The 18,736-nt window shown below is 38.5% G+C and overlaps 1 protein-coding gene across 8 annotated transcripts in view; it reads right to left on the bottom strand.

Annotated features, from left to right (window-relative positions):
* Window positions 1–18,736, bottom strand: part of MYO5A (myosin VA) — a 221,881-nt gene that overhangs the window by 47,444 nt on the left and 155,701 nt on the right. For all 8 annotated transcript variants that reach the window (XM_047766321.1, XM_047766319.1, XM_047766322.1 and 5 more), the window contains exons 23-27: window positions 17,969–18,062; window positions 15,319–15,467; window positions 10,089–10,202; window positions 516–659; window positions 204–257 (exon numbers count right to left, since the gene is read on the bottom strand). In XM_047766321.1, coding sequence (XP_047622277.1) covers window positions 204–257; window positions 516–659; window positions 10,089–10,202; window positions 15,319–15,467; window positions 17,969–18,062 — 555 coding nt within the window. The remainder of the gene's footprint in view (window positions 1–203; window positions 258–515; window positions 660–10,088; window positions 10,203–15,318; window positions 15,468–17,968; window positions 18,063–18,736) is intronic.

The following is an 18,736-nucleotide window of genomic DNA, read 5'->3' as shown; positions in this document are numbered from 1 at the left end:
GGGCAGCTACTGCTCCTGCTTCTGCTTAGACTGAACTCTAGCTTACATGAAAATGTTTAAAAGGAAACAATACAAGGCCAGAAGTAATGCCTGAAGAAGGCTTAAGCTAGGGCCTTAAGGATGTCCTCTGAGAAAAAGATGCTCTGAGTGGGTTTCTTGCCAAAACAATACCTTCAAAGTCGTGGGTAGAAACTTCCCCTTACCTTGAGTGACTCATATTCTAGTTCTGCACCTCTAATCTGTGGTCTTTCTTCTTCCTAGGGAAAAACACAAAGTTAAAAACTTTATAAATAAGTAGTTATATTTTAATTGTCACATTTTTGTTCTTTGAATATTTCCTTGCTCTGCAAAAAACAGTGCTGAGAGTTTAGCCCTCAGAAATTGAACCAAATGCTGTCTGGTTAAAGCACTTCTGGGTTGACTTCCCATTAAAGAATACTCTACAGCACTGGATATACAGTTCCAGTCTCCAAGTTCAGTCTGCCATGGTCCTCGAGGGGGAAAACATCACGCACCTTTGCCTTACTTCGGAGCACCTGCTCCTCCTTTCGGTCCAGCTCATCCTGCATCACCTGCTTCTCCTGCTCCAGCTCTGTGACGCGCTTCTGGAGCTTCAGGAACAATGACATATCCAGAGGCACCTTCTTCTCACTTGGCTCCTAAACTCCGGAAAACATAAGACGGTCAAACAACTCAGAAGATGTACAGGCCAATGAGAAAAATGATTAACAGAGCAACAGAAAAATAGGCAAACATAGGAGAAATATAAATGGCCAGATAATACAGAACATGTCCAACCAGCTAGTAAATGGAGAAATGCAAATTAAACAACACTGAGGTACTACTTTTCCCTTATCAAAGTGGCAAAACTGAAAAGATTAATAAGGCCGTGTTTTAGGAACAGTGTCGTATATGATACTGGTGGAAGTATGAATAGGCCCTTAAAAAGGACAAGTTAGGAGTTCCCGTCATGGCTCAGCAGTTAAAGAACCCAACTAGTATCCATGAGGAATTCAGGTTTGTTTCCTGGCCTCGCTCAGTGGGTCAGATTCCAGTGTTGCCATGAGCTGTGATGTATGTCTCAGATGCAGCTTGGATCCTGAGCTGCTGTGGTTGTGCCATAAGCTGTGAGCTGTAGCTCCAATTCAACCCTTAGCCCGGGAACTTCCATATGCTGTGGGTACAGCCCTAAAAAAATAAAATAAAATAAAAAAATAAAAACCAATAAATAAATAAATAAAAGGACAAGTTAGCTGCTCTTACTAAAATTTATTTATTTTTTAATAGTAGATCAAATTTATTTTTCATCTCTCATATGCCAGATACCCCCGTATGTCATCAATCCCATATAATTATCACAGTACCACTCTCAAGGTAGCTACTATTATTATCCCTATTGAACAAAATGAAGAAATGGAGGATCAGAGATTATACAGGCTGGTAACTGCCCCTTCAAGATGCCACAGAAGAATAGAGAATTTAAAATACAATCTCACTTTATAGAACATAATTATTTTTTTTACTAAGAATTAAATGTCAACTGCCAAAACTAGTTCTGTGAACAAGTGTAAAAGTTGCCTGCTTAAACAGTATAACCTGAGGAATATTAAAACACTGTCCTGACCTCAAAACTTTACCTATCACTGTATCCTGCCAAAGAGCGTGGATTTGCCATATGAACTTACTTTTTGAGGTTATGGTCTTGCCTGCAGATAGTCCTTGTGAAAGAGAACCAAGAATACCATAGTTGGGCCAGTATATGAAGCTACTTCCATCCACTGGCATGTCAACCCAAGTCAGACTGTCAGATTAGCTGGCATGTGGTTCTCAACCCTGGCTACACATTATAATGATTATTTCTGGATAGCCTGAAAATATACTGCTGCCTAGACCTCACCTGTCCCACTTGAAATTCTGATTTAACCAAGCTGAGGTGACACATGGGCTTGAGAATCCCTGGGGCAGCTGGGTAATATTTAAGTGTGTATATCCTTAAACTAGAAATCTATGTTTAAGAATTAATCCTACAGAAATACTTACACAACTACACAAAAACATATGGGAAAAGATGTTCAATGCAGTATTTTTTGTAATTGCAAAAACACTGAAAAGAACCCTAATGTCAGTCAATAGGAGAGTTGCTTAAATAAATTATGATATAGCCAAACTATGAAATATTTTGTAGCTGTTAAAAAGAATGAAGTGGATCTACATGAGTAGATAAACATGTTCTAGATAAAAGTATTAAGTGAAATACATAAGTTGCAGGATAGTATCTATATTATGATCTTATTTTTGTTTAAAAAAACCCCAATACATATGACTTTTAAATACACCAAGTACATGACACATGAAAATCTAGAAGGCCACCAAAGCCATCTTAGGGAATGGGCGGCACCACGGGAAAGTTGCATTTCCTACTTAATACATTTCTATATTTAAATTATTTACAGGAGTTCCTGTCCTGGCTCAGTGGTTAACGAACCCAACTAGCATCCATGAGGATGTAGGTTCAATCCCTGGCCTCACTCAGTGGGTAAGGATAAGGCGTTGCCGTGAGCTGTGGTGTAGGCCAGTGGCTACAGCTCCTACTTGACCTCTAACCTCAGAACCTCCATATGCCACAAGTGCAGCCCTAAAGAGGCAAAAAGAGACAATAAACAAATAAATAAATAGTTTACGATGAACATGCACTACTTTCATAAATAGGAAAAATCATTTTTGAAAAGGTGAAATGCTAGAATAAATATGTTGAGATCAGAGAAAAAACTAAAAAACCAAAATATACATTGCCCTTAATAAACCAAAAGATGACCTAGTAGCACTTAAAGGTACATGAAAAAGTTCTAAAAACAGAATCACAGTGATAGTATAAAGACATACGAATTAAAGCTAAGCAAAAATGGGAGGATGGGACTGGCACATACACACTACTACATATGGAACAGATAACTAACAAGGACCTACTAAATAGTACAGGGAGGTCTACTCAATGTTCTATGATAAACTTATATTGGGGGAAAAAGAGTGGATATATGTATATGTATAGATGATTTACTTTGCTATAAACCTGAAGCTAATATAATATTGTAAAAATCAACTTTATCCTTAAAAAATTTTTTTAAAAAAAGCTTAGTGGGAGTTCCTGCTGTGGCACAACAGGATTGACAGTATCTTGGGAGCACTGGGATGCAGGTTCAATCCCCAGCCCAGCACAGTGGGTTAAGGATCCAGCATTGCCACATCTGCAGCTTAGGTTGCAACTGTAGCTCAGATCTGATCCCTGGCCTGGGAACTCCAGATGCCATGGGGCAGTCTTAAAAAAAAAAAGCTTTACTACTTATTAGAGAAATGCAAATCAAAACTACCAGTCAGAATGGCCATCATTATTAAGTAAGTATACAAAAAACAAATGTTAGAGAGGGTGTGGAGAAAAGGGAATCCTCCTATTCTATTGGTGGGAATGTAAATTGGTACAACCACTATGGAAAACAGCATGGAGGAACCTCAGAAAACAACATATATAGAACTACCATACAATCCAGCAATCCAACATACATAGAACTACTATACAATCCAGCATTCACTGAAAAAGATACATGCACCCCTCTGTTCATTGCAGCACTATTCACAATAGCCAAGACATGGAAATAACCTAAATGTCCAATGACAGATAAATGGATTAAGAAGATAGAGTACATATACACAATGGAATACTACTCAGCCATAAAAAAGAACAAAATAATGCCATTTGCCGCAACATGGATGCAACTAGAGATTCTCATACTAAGTGAAGTAAGTCAGAAGGAGAAGACAAATACCATATGATATCACTTATATCTGGAATCTAATACATGACACAAACAAACCTATCTACTGAAAAGAAACAAAATCATGGACATGGAGAACAGACTTGTGGTTGCCAAGAGGGAAGGGAAGGGAGTGGGAGGGACTGGGAGATTGGGGTTAGTAGATGCAAACTATTGCATTTGGAATGGATAAGCAATGAGATTCTGCTGTATAGCCCAAGGAACTATATCTGATCACTTGTGATGGACCACGATGAAGGATAATATGAGAAAAAGAATGTGTATATATATATATATTTATATATATATATATATATATTTATATATATATATATATATATATATATATATAAAACCAGGTCACTTTGCTGTACATCAGGAATTGACAGAAATTAACTATATCAATTATAATTAAAATTTTTTTAAAAAATAAATTAAAAATTGGCTCAGCTGATAGACCAATAGTTGTATTTCATTATTGTTGTAATTTACATACCTTTGAGGTTGAATAATTTTTATATTCATTGGCAATCTTTGGTCTTTTGTGAATCCTTAAGAGTGTCTAGTTCAGTATTAACTCAATTCTTAAAAAAAACATCTAAGAAGAATCAACTAAACTAAGAAGTGGGGCATTTATCTACAAACTAATTAGACCTAGACTTTTTCTAACTGTCCATTTTTATAATGCTCAGATTAATAAAAAGTTTAGGTATATGATCTTTACCATAAAGTATGTCCTAACTTAGTAGAACAGAGATAACACTCTGTCCTAACTTCGTAGAAAAGAACTGAACACGAAATTATTGCTAAATTTCATTCATATAAAAACTCACTTCTATACATCCCATAAATACTTATATTTTAGCATTCCATCTTATGTATTTTAATGTTTTTTATTTATTAATGATATGTGTCCCTGAAATTTTTAAATATTTAATCCTTTTTTCATGCTCTAAAATAAGCCTTCATCCTATGATTGAACATAGTATTTCATTCATTGTATCTAAAATGTCATCATTTGGGAATCATTCCTGTTAGCCTTGATGGGACATTTTTGTTGATAAGGAATCTCTTATTAAAAGAGGGAGAAGGGAATTCCTATAGTGGCTCAGCAGTTAACGAACCCAACTAGCATCCATGAGGACGCAGGTTTGACCACTGGCCTCACTCGATGGGTTAAAGATCTGGCATTGCTGTGAGCTGTGGTGTAGTTCACAGATGTGGCTCAGATTTTGCATTGCTGTGGCTCTGGTGTAGGCCAGTGGTTAGCTCAGATTGGACCCCTAGCCTGGGAACCTCCATGTGCTGCGGATGCGGCCCTAAAAAGCCAAAATAAATAAATAATAAAATAGGGAGGGGTAATTCTTTAGATATCAGCTTATTCTACATAAAGACAAAATTCTGTAGACAGGAATATTAAAACAGGAGATGGAAGAACACAAAAATGTAACATCTGACAATTGGAAAATTGTTTGAGGCATAACAATGATTAGTAATTATTTAAGAGTCCTCCAAATGGTGCCCATTCTCATCCCTAATGACACGTATAATTAGAGAGATACTGTTTTCTCTAAATCACATGAGCAAGAAGGAAGATTGGGCCATTGGGCTCAGAGAGGTATCTGGGGTTTTGTTTTGCTTTCCCTCCTCCCCTGGTAAGGACTTTGTCATTCAGGGCTTCTCCAAGAAAGTAAAGTATTAAAACTGATCTAAAAAATAACGACAGTCCTTGATTTGAGGAAAATCAGGAGGAAAACAGAATTTATTCACAAGATTACTATAACAGGCCTGGCAATCAGTCTTTAATTATTGCTAACTATAGCTTAGAAAGTTATGGTGACACTCATTGGATTTGATAGGTGTAAGGAAGCTCAAGAGCAGAAGCTCAAGAGCAGAACTGGGGTAATTAGTCAATGACCAGGAAAGCTGTGTGACACAGCAGGGAGAAGCAACGGTTCCAAAAATACATAACCCCAGACCATGAAGATGCTGGAAGTATGGGAGAGCTGCAAAGCAAGCAGAGCTGGCAGGTGGATTCTCCAGAGAGAAAGAGCGATGGATGTACCATTGTGACTTGTGAACAACAAATCACAGGTCTGGCAAAACTGGAGAAATGTTAATTCTTTTTTTTTTCCTTCCTTAAATCAAATTTTGCTGTTATCACATGACTGAGGTTGAAATTCTGTGTTCCAAAACAGTCTATCTACTTTAATTTTTAAAAAAATTAATTTTAATTTTAAATTAAAATTAAATATGAGTGATTCTATTATTTTCCTGACACTGGATTCTTTTTTTTTTTTTTTGTCTTTTTGCTATTTCTTGGACCGCTCCCGCAGCATATGGAGGTTCCCAGGCTAGCGGTCAAATTGGAGCTGTAGCCATTGGCCTACGCCAGAGCCACAGCAATGCAGGATCCGAGACGCGTCTGCAACCTACACCACAGCTCACGGCAACACCAGATCATTAACCCACTGCAAGGGCAGGGACTGAACCCGAAACCTCATAGTTCCTAGTCGGATTCGTTAACCACTGCACCACGACAGGAACTCCCCTGACACTGGATTCTTAAAGAGCTACTTGGGAATACTACACATGGGAGTTGAATGTTTTCCTTTAGTTTGTAAGGGGCAATTTGTAAGCTTGGCCTTTACAGAGGTAGTTGCAGGAAGAAATGCAAACCTGGAAGTCTTAAGTAATTGGACACTGGAGTTCCCATTGTGTTTCAGCGGTAACAAACTCAACTAGTATCCATGAGGACGTGGGTTTGATCCCTGGCCCTGTTCAGTGGGTTAAGGATCTGGTATTACCATGAGCTGTAGTGTAGGACGCAGACATGGCTCAGATCTGGTGTTGCTGTGGCTGTGGCATAGGCTGGCAGCTGCAGCTCCAATTCAACCCCTAGCTTGGGAACTTTACCCCAAAAAGATTTTTTTAAAAAAGTATAAAGCACAGTCATAGTCTTATATGTCTGATATGTCTCTCCTGCCCAACCTCATTTCTGATAATCTCTATTTTTCTATTACCAGCTGTATAGATTTCCACCTTTCTGATCCTGACCACACCCACTCAGAATTGTAGGGTGGTCACAGGAAGCCTGTTTATTAGAGAGAAAAACTTTATTTATTGAACACTTACTATGTATCAAACACTATTGCAAGTGTTTTATAAAAAATTAACTCATTTATCTTCAAAACATGACCATAAAGTAAGATAACAGCATTAAAACTTCCACAGATAAGCAGTTCCCGTCGTGGCGCAGTAGTTAACGAATCTGACTAGGAACCATGAGGTTGCGGGTTCGATCCCTGCCCTTGCTCAGTGGGTTAACGATCCGGCGTTGCTGTGAGCTGTGGTGTAGGTTGCAGATGCGGTTCGGATCCTGCGTTGCTGTGGCTCTGGCATAGGCTGGTGGCTACAGCTCCGATTAGACCCCTAGCCTGGGAAACTCCATATGCCGCGGGAGCAGCCCAAGAAATGCCAAAAAAAAAAAAGACAAAAAAACCCAAAACTTCCACAGATAAGGAAACTAAGGCACAGACAGACTGAGGCTAAGCTTATGGACTTGGTCCCAAGGAGAGTTAGTGTTGTCTGCCACATGGTAAAGACAGCACTCCTAACCAAAACTAGCCACAACCAGCCACATTTCAGACGCATGCACTTAGTCACAAGGAACAAGCATGACTTGTTCAGTCAACAGTTTTCCTCATTATTGAGATAAGACTTCTGGTACACGACCTACTGCTGGTGGTCAGGGCATGTGATGGACACTAAACAGTATTGTGATTTCTGGAACACAAGGCATATTTCATAATTCAAAAAAAGATGAAAAATGTCTTAAACCCTACTCTCATCTATCTCTTTTTTTAAATGATTTTTATTTTTTCCATTACAGTTGATTTGGGGTGTTCTGTCAAATTTCTACATATAGCAAAGTGACCCAGTCATACATATATATATATATATATAAATACTTTTTCTCACATTATCCTCCATCATGTTCCATCACAAGTTAGTAGATATAGTTCCCTGTGCTTTATAGCAGGATCTCATTGCTTATCCATTCCAAATGCAATAATTTGCATCTATTAACCCCAAATTCCGATCCATCCCATTCCCTCCCACTCCCTCTTGGCAACCACAAGTCTGGCCTCGAAGTCCATGAGTTTCTTTTCTGTGGAAAGGTTCATTTTTCTTAACTTGAGAAAAGTCTTGACAGAAAGCAAGTGAGACAAAAAGGTTACTGCCCCCGCCCCCTCAAATCTGTAAGAATCTGGAGAAAACGCAAAAAGAATAGACACCCTGACAAAAACCATTATTAGTAAAATATAAGGTAAATAATATAAGAGTTTTTGAGTTTAAAAATGTAATGTGCTCAATCAAAACTACCAACAAGAGGCCTCTTTTGGTTTAAAACAGAATAATTTGCAGCAAACACATCCTTTTGTCCTGGCTTTCCCCTTCCCATGTAGGAGATGCTCAAGTGGTGTTATTAAAATAGACAGTCTATAAGTACACTTCTCTCTGACTTGTGGGGGTGAGTACTTCCATGAAGACAAAGACGATGCAACCCTAAAACCTTCATATCCACTAGGGGCTCAGAAGCTGTGATTTTGAAATCTTCAAAGTCTAACTTTGTGGTAGTCTCCAAAGATGGCCACCAACAATTCCTCCTAAGGATTCTTTCCTCCTACTAAGAGATGGAATCTGTTCTCCTCTCCTGAATCTAGAATAGCCTTGGTAACTTGCTGTGACAGTAGCAGAATTGACACTGTGCCAGTTCTGGGCCCAGTCCTAACAGGTCTGACATCTTTTGCCCTTGCAATATAGAACCCACTCACATGGAAGGAAAAGTCATATGGAGAGACCCAAAGAAGAGAACCTCACACACCAACTGAAAGCAGGAAGATACCCCAACCAACACCAAAGACTGTGAGCAATAATAAACTGCTGTAGTTTGAAATCACTAAAGTTTAGCAATGGTTTGTTGCACAGTAATAGATAAGCTAAACAACCTCTGTCCTGCTACCTACTGACCATACTGCTGTATCAATGGTCCCCAGCCTACTGTTAACTGTAGACAGAAATAGAATTGGAGAATTGTGTAGAAGCCTTGAGGGGGAGGAGGCAAAGTGTGGAGCTCTAAATAGGCCTCAGAATACTGGCTTTGCCACTTACAAGCTGTGAGCCCTCTTACATGTATGATTCCAATTACAAGACATTACAACTATATGACACTTTTCTTTAAAATGAACAGAATGAGATGGAGAAACTTCTCATTCCTAAGTAGAACTAAGAGGAGAAAGGAAAGAGTCATTCCATTTTCTTCAGCTGCTCTGCCAGAAGCAGTCTTTTTCTGACTTGGCTGTTTTCTCAGAATATGACATAAAAATAGAAGAGTTGTCCTGAATTACCCATTATAGAAACTAATATAATATTTGAAAAGAAGATCTGAGAATTGGTTTGAGAACAGTCAAACTTAAAGCCACTGTATTCTTGGAGGTACAGTAATATGTCATTTCTATTTCATACCATGTAACAAAAAAGTCAGATTTACAAGCTGCTTTTCCATGCATTTTTGTGGGACAGAATTACATTGGTATGAACTGTCATCAAATAGGTGGCAGTTCTGCATTGGTATTTATAATACTGTAGGACAAAAGGACTTACTTTTAAAATAATTTATCTCAGTCTAAAATAAATTCACAACAGGCTTTTTTTTTTTTTTTTTTTTTGCACATAGAATATGTGAAGGTGTACAAGGGAATTACAAAAGGGAAAATCTGGTCCTCAAAGTTACATTAAAAATTAAAATTAAGGGAGTTCCCATTGTGGCTCAGCGGGTTATGAACACAATTAGTATCCATGAGGATGTGGGTACGATCCCTGGCCATGCTTAGTGGGTTAAGGATCAAGCATTGTAGTAAGCTGTGGTGAAGGTCACAGATGCAGCTTGGATCTGGCATTGCTGCGGTTGTGGAATAAGCCACTATCGGCTCCCATTTGAGCTCTAGCACGGGAACTTCTATATGCTGCGGGTGTGGCCATAAAAAGCAAATATAAAATAAAACAAAATTAGATTGTTTTATTGACAAAAAATATATGCAGTAAATATGTGTGTACACAGATAATTATGTACCTTTAAGTCACTTAAAAAGAATAAATAGTATTAAACAACTATTACATTTATGGACAAATGGGGTCCTCTCTGCAATGGAAATGTTCTCTGTTAATAATGACATGGGCACATCTAACTTTTATTGATAGTTATCTAAAACGTACCTCTGTCCTCGATGGAATGTCTTCAGTTTCTGCAATTTCAGAGCTAAAGGTGTATTCAGACTCATTGCTGCTATGAGTGGAATCTGTTCTCTTGTGTCCAGGCTTGGGCACATTCTGCAAGACAAATAAGCTGGTTATACTTAACACAAGATAATTCAATAATTCAACTAAGCACAGTTTAGACACGATCTACCTTAACTCGATTCTAATCCTCAATCACTGATAAAATGTTCTCATGCCCAAACAATCTGTTCCACATCTTAGCAAACCCTTATAAAAGGGCCACCTGAGCGCCTCCAAGAAAGAAAAAGAAGCACCAGGAGGGCATGACAAGCACAGTCACAAAACCAAATACTCACACAAAAGTCATCTGCGATTATTAGCAAAGTCCCCTTTGGACTTTTCAAGTTGTTACTGTCAATCTCTCCCTTTACATGTTTGTTAATACTTGCTATATGTATTCAGGTGCTCCTATAATGCTCCTATGTTGAGTGAACATACATTTACAACTGTTACATCTAAATTTGGATTGATCCTTTTGTCATTATGTAATATCCTTTTGTCTCTTGTTATAGTCATTGTCTTAAAGTCTATTTTGTCTGACTCCTGACACCCTACCTCTCTTTCCATTTCCATGGAATGCCTTTTTCTATCGCCCCCACTTTCAGTCTGAGTGTGTCTTTAGAATGGAAGTGAGTCTCTTGCAGATATATATAGAGAGATATATACATATCTCTCTCTCTCTATATATATATATATATGTATCTATGTCTTGTTTCTATTATCCATTCTGCCACTCTGTAACTTTCGATTATAACACTCAGTCTATTTATATTTAAAGTAGTTATTTAGAGTTATATATAGTTATTTATGTACTTTTTGCCATTCTGTTAGTTGTTTTCTGGTTGTTGCAGTTCTTTTTTGTTCCTTTCTTCTTTTGCTTTCTTCCCTCATGATGTGATGACTACCTTTAGTGTTATGTTTAGATTACTTGCTTTGCGTGTGTGTGTGTGTGTACATATGTACGTGTGTTCAGGTGTGTATCTTTTATATGTTTGTAGTTACAATGAAGTTCATATAAACAAGTAAGGTTCAATTATATACAATCATTATTTAAAAATAATGCTCCCAAATTCAAATGCATTGTAACAACCACACATTTTTAGTTTCCCCTCCCATAATCAATGTCTTTGCCATCATATATCTTTTTGCTTTGTGTATCCCTTAACTACTTCCTGTGGCTACAGATCATTTTACAAGTTTTGTCTTTTAACCTTTCTATTAGCTTTACACATGGTTGATCTATTACCAATACTGTATGTTTACCTTTGTCAATAATATTTTTCCTTTCATAATTTTCACATTTCTAGTTGTGGCCTTTTCTGCTTAGAGAAGTCCTTTTAACATTTCTTGTAAAGCTGGTTTAATGGTCCTGAATTCTTTAGCTTTTGCCTGTCTATAAAACTCTTTTTATCTTTCCTTCAAATCTGAATGATAGCTTTGCTGGGTGGAACATTCTTGATGTAGATTTATTCCTTTTATCACTTTGAATATATCCTGCCACTTCTTTCTGGTCTGCAGTTGCTGCTGAAAAGTCAACTTATGGTTGCTTTTCTCTTGCTGCTTTTATATTTCTCTATTTTTGTTGTTGTTTTTTTGCTTTTTAGGGCCACACCCACAGCATATGGAAGTTCCCAGGCTAGAGGCTAATTCAGAGCTGTAGCCACCAAATTACACCACAGCCCATGGCAAGGCTGGATCCTTAACCCACTGTTCAAAACCAGAGATCGAATCTGCATCCTCATGGCTCATGTCACCACTGAGCCATGATGGGAACTCCTTATCTTTTTTTATTAAATATTTTTATTTAATAAAAAATTATTTTTTAAGTTATTTTATTTTTTATTTTAGAAATATAAAATTATATAATTAATCATTACAGAAAGATTATAATGTAGCAAGTGAACTTATATTCCTGCCTCTTAGAACCACTATCAATAGTCTAGAGTGTATTATTCTAACTTTTTACCTATAGGATTTGTGTGTGTGTTTGTTTTGTTTGTTTGTTGTTTCTTTCTTTCTTTTCTTTTTTTTTTTTTTTTTTGCTTTTTAGGGCTGCACCTGTGGCATATGGAGGTTCCAATTGGAGCTACAGAGGCTGGCCTATGCCACAGCCACAGCAATGTCAGATCTGAGCTGCATCTGTGAACTACACCACAGTTCATGGCAACACCAGATCCTTAACCCACTGAGCAAGGCCAGGGATCGAACCTGTAACCTCATGGTTCCTAGTCGGATTCATTTCTGCTGCACCACAACGGGAACTCCTTGTTTCTTTTTTTTTAATGATTTTTATTTTTTCCATTATAGTTGGTTTTTATCCTCTTTAATTTTTACCATTTTAATTACAATGTGCCTTATAATTAAAGGTGTATGGACCTCATTGGGCTGTGGATCATTGGGGTGACCTTGATTGGAACTCTCTGTACATCCTGGACCTGGATGTCTGCTTCCTTAGTCAGAGACGTTTTCAGCTATTATTTCTTCAAATACGTTCCCTGACCTTTTCTCTTTCTCTTCCCCTTCTGAGACTCCTACAATGTGAATGTTATTATGACTGACGTTGTCCCAGAGGTCTATCTTAATCTGCCCTCATTTTTTAAAAATTCTTCTTTTAGATGTTCTAAATTGGTTATTTCCAGTACTCTGTCTTCCAGTTCACTAATCCATTCCTCTGTATCATATAAGCTGTTTTTGATTCCTTCCAGTACATTTTTTATTTCAGTTAATGTATTCTTCTGCTCTGTTTGGTTCTTCTTTATATCTTCTAATTCTGCTAAGCTTCTTACTGTGTTCATCCTTTCTTCTAAGTTCATTGAGCATCTTTTTTTTGTTCTTTTTTCTTTTTAGGGCCGCACCCATGGCCTGTGGAGGTTCCTAGGCTAGGGATCTAATTGGAGCTACAGATACTGGCCTAGGCCAGAGCCACAGCAATGCCAGATCAGAGCCGCATCTGCAACCTATACCACAGCTCATGGCAACACCAGATCCTTAACCCACTAAGCAAGACCGAGGATCAAACCCGCAACCTCATGGTTCCTAGTCAGATTCATTTCTGCTGTGCCACAATGGGATCTTCCTATAGAGCATCTTATGATCATTACCTCAAACTCTTTTTTGGGTAGACTGAGTATCTCCATTTCATTTAGCTCTTCTTTGAGGGCTCTGTCTTGTTCCTATGTCTGCAATCTATTCTTCTATTTCCTCATATTGCCTATTATTTGTGTTTCTTCCTATGTATTAGGTAGGTTGTTTACAGTTCCCGACCTTGGAGAAGTGGCCTTATAATGGAGACAGACTATAGGTCCATTCTTTTTGGTCACCAGATCTAAATGATCTAGGGCTGCCCCCTATGTGGGGTGCAGGGGCCCTTCTCTTGTGGAAAGGATGACTACTTGGATGTACTGGTAGGTTGGGCTGGCCCTCAGCCTGCTTGGCTGCCAGCTCCTGTCTCGTGCAGTGATGGCCAGCCAGCTGGTGAGTGGGTTTAGGTTCTGGTGTGACAGGCAACATGACCTGGGGTGTATTTCAAGGCTGGTCCCAGCATCCTGATGGGTGGTCAGTTCCCAGGGTGGCTTGATAGGGGTGCTCAAAAGGACCTGGGGCTTGTGCTAGCCCACTTATGAGCTGGTAAGACTCTGGCACTTAGAGGCTAGAGGAAGGACTCCAAAAAGGTGCTTGTCAGCAGCAGTGTCCTCATGGCTAGAGCTCCCCGAAATGGTTGCAGTAGTGTCTGTGTCCCCAGGATGAGCTCCAGTGGCTTCGTACCCTCTGGAAGGCTCTGCAAGATTAGCCAGTGGGTTTGAACCAGGCTCCTTTCAAATTATGGCCTCTGCACTGGATCTTAGAATGTGTGAGATTTGTATGAGGCCTTTAAGAGTGGAGTTTCTGTTTCCTAGATCTCTCTGTACACAAGGCCCCACTGCCTTCAAAACCAGACATCTGGGGACTCATATTCCTGGTGCAGGAACTCCAGGCTGGGGAGCCTGATGTGGGACATGGAACCCTCGTTCCTTGCAGAGAACCTCTGCAATTATGTTTATCCTCTGGTTTATGGGTCACCTACCTGAGGTGTGGATCTTGATTATCCTATGTCTCCACTCTTCCTACCTATATTGTTGTGGTACCTTTTTTTATATCTCTAGTTGTGCAAAGTAGTTTCCACTCGTCTTTAGGTCACTCTTATATATTGCTTTGTAAATAGCTGTAATTTTGGTTGCCCATGGGAGGAGCTGAACTCAGGATCTTCCTATTCTGCATCTTGGCCACTCCCCTCCAAATTATTTTCTGCTTAAAAACACATATTTCAGGGCATTTTTGGCCATTTGTGTCATTAGGATATGTTTAAGGCCAGTAGTTGGAAGAACAAGATTGCTGGGGAACTCTCTGTTTCCTGATAGCAGGAGAAGTAGAACAGGAAGGATGTGCAGAACTATTAAAAGTACAAAAAGCATTTTGCAGATGCAAAAGTATACTTGAAATAGATAAGATAATTTATTACAAATAGGGGCCAAATTTTATTTTTCTAGGAATGTCTTTGAAATATAAAAACTAGTAGAGAAATACTTTACTATATAAAACATTTGTTTTATAGGCAAAATTTACATTGCCATTCAATACATAAAACAAAGTTCAGCAACGTTGACTTTTGACTATCTTATAGTCCAGTCTTCAAACTGTTTGACTTTACAAAATGTTTATGAATAAAGTGGTATGATTTTTGGGATATGCTTTAAAACAATATGACCCACTGGATGGGGTGGGATGGAGAGACAAAAGGGAACAGAAGCATATTGACTATTTTGGAATTGAGTGATGGATACATGAATCACATGGGGGTTCATTCTGCTATTCTACCTAGTGTTGTATATGTTTAAAATTTTCATTAAAAAAAAAAAAAGTATGTGTTCCCATTGTGGCGCAGTGCTTAACGAACCCAACTACGAACCATGAGGATTCGGGTTCGATCCCTGGCCTCGCTCAGTGGGTTAAGGATCTGGTGTTGCTGTGAGCTGTGGTGTAGGTTGCAGATGCGGCTTGGATCCCGTGCTGCTGTGGCTGTGGTGTAGGCCAGCGGCTACAGCTCCGATTAGACCCCTAGCGTGGGAACCTCCATATGCCCCGGTTGCGGCCCTAGAAAAGACAAAAAAAAAAAGTAAAAGTGACTCACCACCATCAGGGTCATCTCTTCCTTAAGGTCATCATATCGTTCTTCTAAGCGACTGAACTCATTCAGAAGGTTCTGATATCTCAGCCTTTCATCATTAAGATCTAGTTCCAGTTGTTTTGTTTCTTCTACTAACTTCTTCTCCATAGTCTCTGAAAGAGGGAAGAGCATACCAAAGATGGCTCCACAGAATGCAAGAATACAGGGGAGTTCCCGTCGTGGCGCAGTGGTTAACGAATCCGACTAGGAACCATGAGGTTGCGGGTTCGGTCCCTGCCCTTGCTCAGTGGGTTAAGGATCCAGTGTTGCCGTGAGCTGTGTGGTGTAGGTTGCAGATGCGGCTCGGATCCTGCGTTGCTGTGGCTCTGGCGTAGGCCGGTGGCTACAGCTCCGATTCAACCCCTAGCCTGGGAACCTCCATATGCTGTGGGAGCAGCCCAAAGAAATAGCAAAAAGACAAAAAAAAAAAAGAATGCAAGAATACAAACATGGACCTTGACTTCTAGTTTCTCTGCAAAGGGTTCTACTTTTAGGGCCACTATGATCTCTGAAGAGTATCTTAGAAGAGGCAGGGAAAGAGAAAATATCATGACCAAAAAATAAAACACTGTATTAATTCCAACAATCCTTTAATGAGTTCTCCCATGTACTACAGAACTAGTTCTTTCACTGGTTATAGCACATCCTTGATAAACTTCCACTAGTTATCACCTAGTAACTAAAGAATATATTTATATATTTAAATATATTCTTTAAATATAATATTCTATAAATATATTTATATTAAATATATTTATAATATATTTTTCATTCCAGAAGTATTCTGTTTCAGGTTACTCATAAAATTCTTTTGTCTGAATTAGTGTACTCTGTTAACAAGCCAGTGACACTCCTCACGTCTCTGAGGGAACGGCGACTTCTCAGTGGACCTAGCTGTCCTGCTCTACATAGTCTTTCCACTCATCTCAGTGCCCCGGTTCTATCTTATAATTTTCCAACACTGTGAACTCCCTCACTGTCCTAGTATTCCCTTGATTCCAAACAGGAAGGACCCCAAGCTGGTCGTCTGTGCTGTGACTTCCCCTCTGTGCTGCAGGGGAACCTGACCTTTCCATTTACTTGCCTACTCTCTCTACAGCCACTGGATGGTACTTAGATAGGACATCATCTGGATATTGGAGATTAGCCTCTGAGTGCACATCAAGCAAAGCAAAAAAGCCTTAAATCACAGCTGTGTGTTTAATCTCAATAAGCTGACCCAGCCACATTTATAAATATTAAGCTTCCTACCACTATGGCCCATTTTACCCTCCTATTTTGTGGCGAACTCCTAATCGGCCCTGCCTGCTTCTACTGCTTCATCATTTCTTTCTCCATCAGCTCCATGAGGGCAAGGTTGCCAAGTGTCTTGTCACAACTGCCTCCTGGTACCCACCAGCATCTCCCTATTCTAGGGCTTTAATAATATGTAAATAAATGAATGAAAGACTGTTTTCTCTGTAACATTCTACACATTGCCTTTTATTCTCACCAGTTTGCGGAAGCTGCCCAAGGCTATCAACAAATTCTCCCTAGGCAAATCCATCATTATTTTCCTTGTTTTTATCATTCTGTATCAAATAACATTTTCTACTATCCTAGAAGAAGTCTCATCATTCTGGCTTTTCCCATTCCATTCTGCATCCTAATGTAGTGTTTTTTTCCATATTTTCCATGACTATTCTCTCCTTCCCTCTTAATTTGCTTTTCTGGCTCATTTTCTTTGCTTATCCCTTACACATGGTCATTCTATAAGACTTAATTTCATATTTTCTTCTTTTTACTCTATAGTATTCCTTTTATTGGGAGGCAGGGGATTTTTATACTGTCTCTATCTGGAAATCCTAGCTGATATCCAAATTTTTACAGTCTAACAACTGATCTGATTAATTTGACTTATAAACAGAGACTTATTTCCCTCAATTTCCTCATTACTAATAACATTATTATTTTGATAAATTATCCCAAAACTTCAGAAAATTTTTACTCCTTTTTTGAATACCATATCAAAAGTTACAACCTGTTGATTCTAATCCATCACTAGCACCAATCACTATAGTTTAGATATATATCTTCTTATCCTATGCTTATGTATATGTGGATTCCTTGCAAATTTTCATCATTTTAATTGATCTTACCAGGAGCAAATAAAATAAATTTCCCCATCTAGCGTGTCTTTTTTTTTTTTTTTTAAGGTGGCAAAGAGTGGTTGATCTTAGAGAAATAATACTCATTGTTGTAGCAAAATAAATAATACACAAGATATATTTACTCATATACATTTATGTATTAATTCAAGAATTTGTCCTAAATCAACAGGACTCCTACAAACCATAACTGACAAATCATATACCTACAGAACAATTAACTTTTTTAAGTTATATACAATATTGACTAAAGAAGAATTCACACTGTACTATAGAAAGATCAGATTTACAAGTTTACCAACTAATTCAACCAAATATTTAGAGTGCTTGCCTCCTGGAACTCTGAAAATTTACTGATGAAAGCCTCAACTTTTAGAAATATTTAAGTCCTAAGCAAAGTTGTAACTTATAAACCTTTGGTCTGGGGTTGGCTGGAGAGCAGTAGGTTGGGCCCATGTGAGTCTTACCTGTCATCTCCTTAGCCTGCTCCACAATAAGATGATTGAGGGCCTCTTTTTCCTGCTTCAGCAAAGAATTTTCTTCCTTCAGATCTGATACCAGCTATAAAATGAAACAATAAACTGAGATGGCTGCAACAGACAGAGGAGGCCTGATACCGAATGCAAAGACCACACAGCAGTCATTCCTTACTTCACATCTCAGGGTCCCACTTCTTTGCTGGGTTATATCTTGTCATCCTTCAAACCTGGCTGAAGCATTACCCCCTCCAGAAAGCTTTCTTGGAAACCCCCTCCAACTGTATGTCTTTCTATCTCTCTCTCTCCTTTGGGTAGTACAGGACCCTGTATATGCCTCTTTATAGCCCTTATAAATGATTTACTTTTACTTCCGTGATTGACTAGAAATTCCTGGAGGACAAATGACTGCTGTTGTTGTTTTACTTTGTACTGTGAATATTCAGCAACTGCCAGGCACCTAGTAAGAATTTGCTCTTAAAGCAATGATAATGCCTTCTCACCTCGACAGCAAAGTTTATATGTACCCATGATTCAAGCAGAGAGATGACAAAAGTTAAGTAAAATATGAAAGGCATTTGATTCTGGAAATTCATTGAAGACCTTCTGAAGTTCCCTGTTCTCTGTCTCAAGAAAGAGAATTTCACTTTCATCTCCTTTTAAGAGTTTTGTAAGATTGTAAACTTATCCTTTATTTCATATTGGAGCATTAACCATATAAGTATGTAAAAATTACTTAATGCCACAGAACTTAAAAAT

This window comes from Phacochoerus africanus, chromosome 2, assembly GCF_016906955.1.
Source record: "Phacochoerus africanus isolate WHEZ1 chromosome 2, ROS_Pafr_v1, whole genome shotgun sequence".
In the NCBI taxonomy this organism is placed as follows: domain Eukaryota; kingdom Metazoa; phylum Chordata; class Mammalia; order Artiodactyla; family Suidae; genus Phacochoerus; species Phacochoerus africanus.
This window is presented reverse-complemented; position numbering and strand designations above follow the sequence as displayed.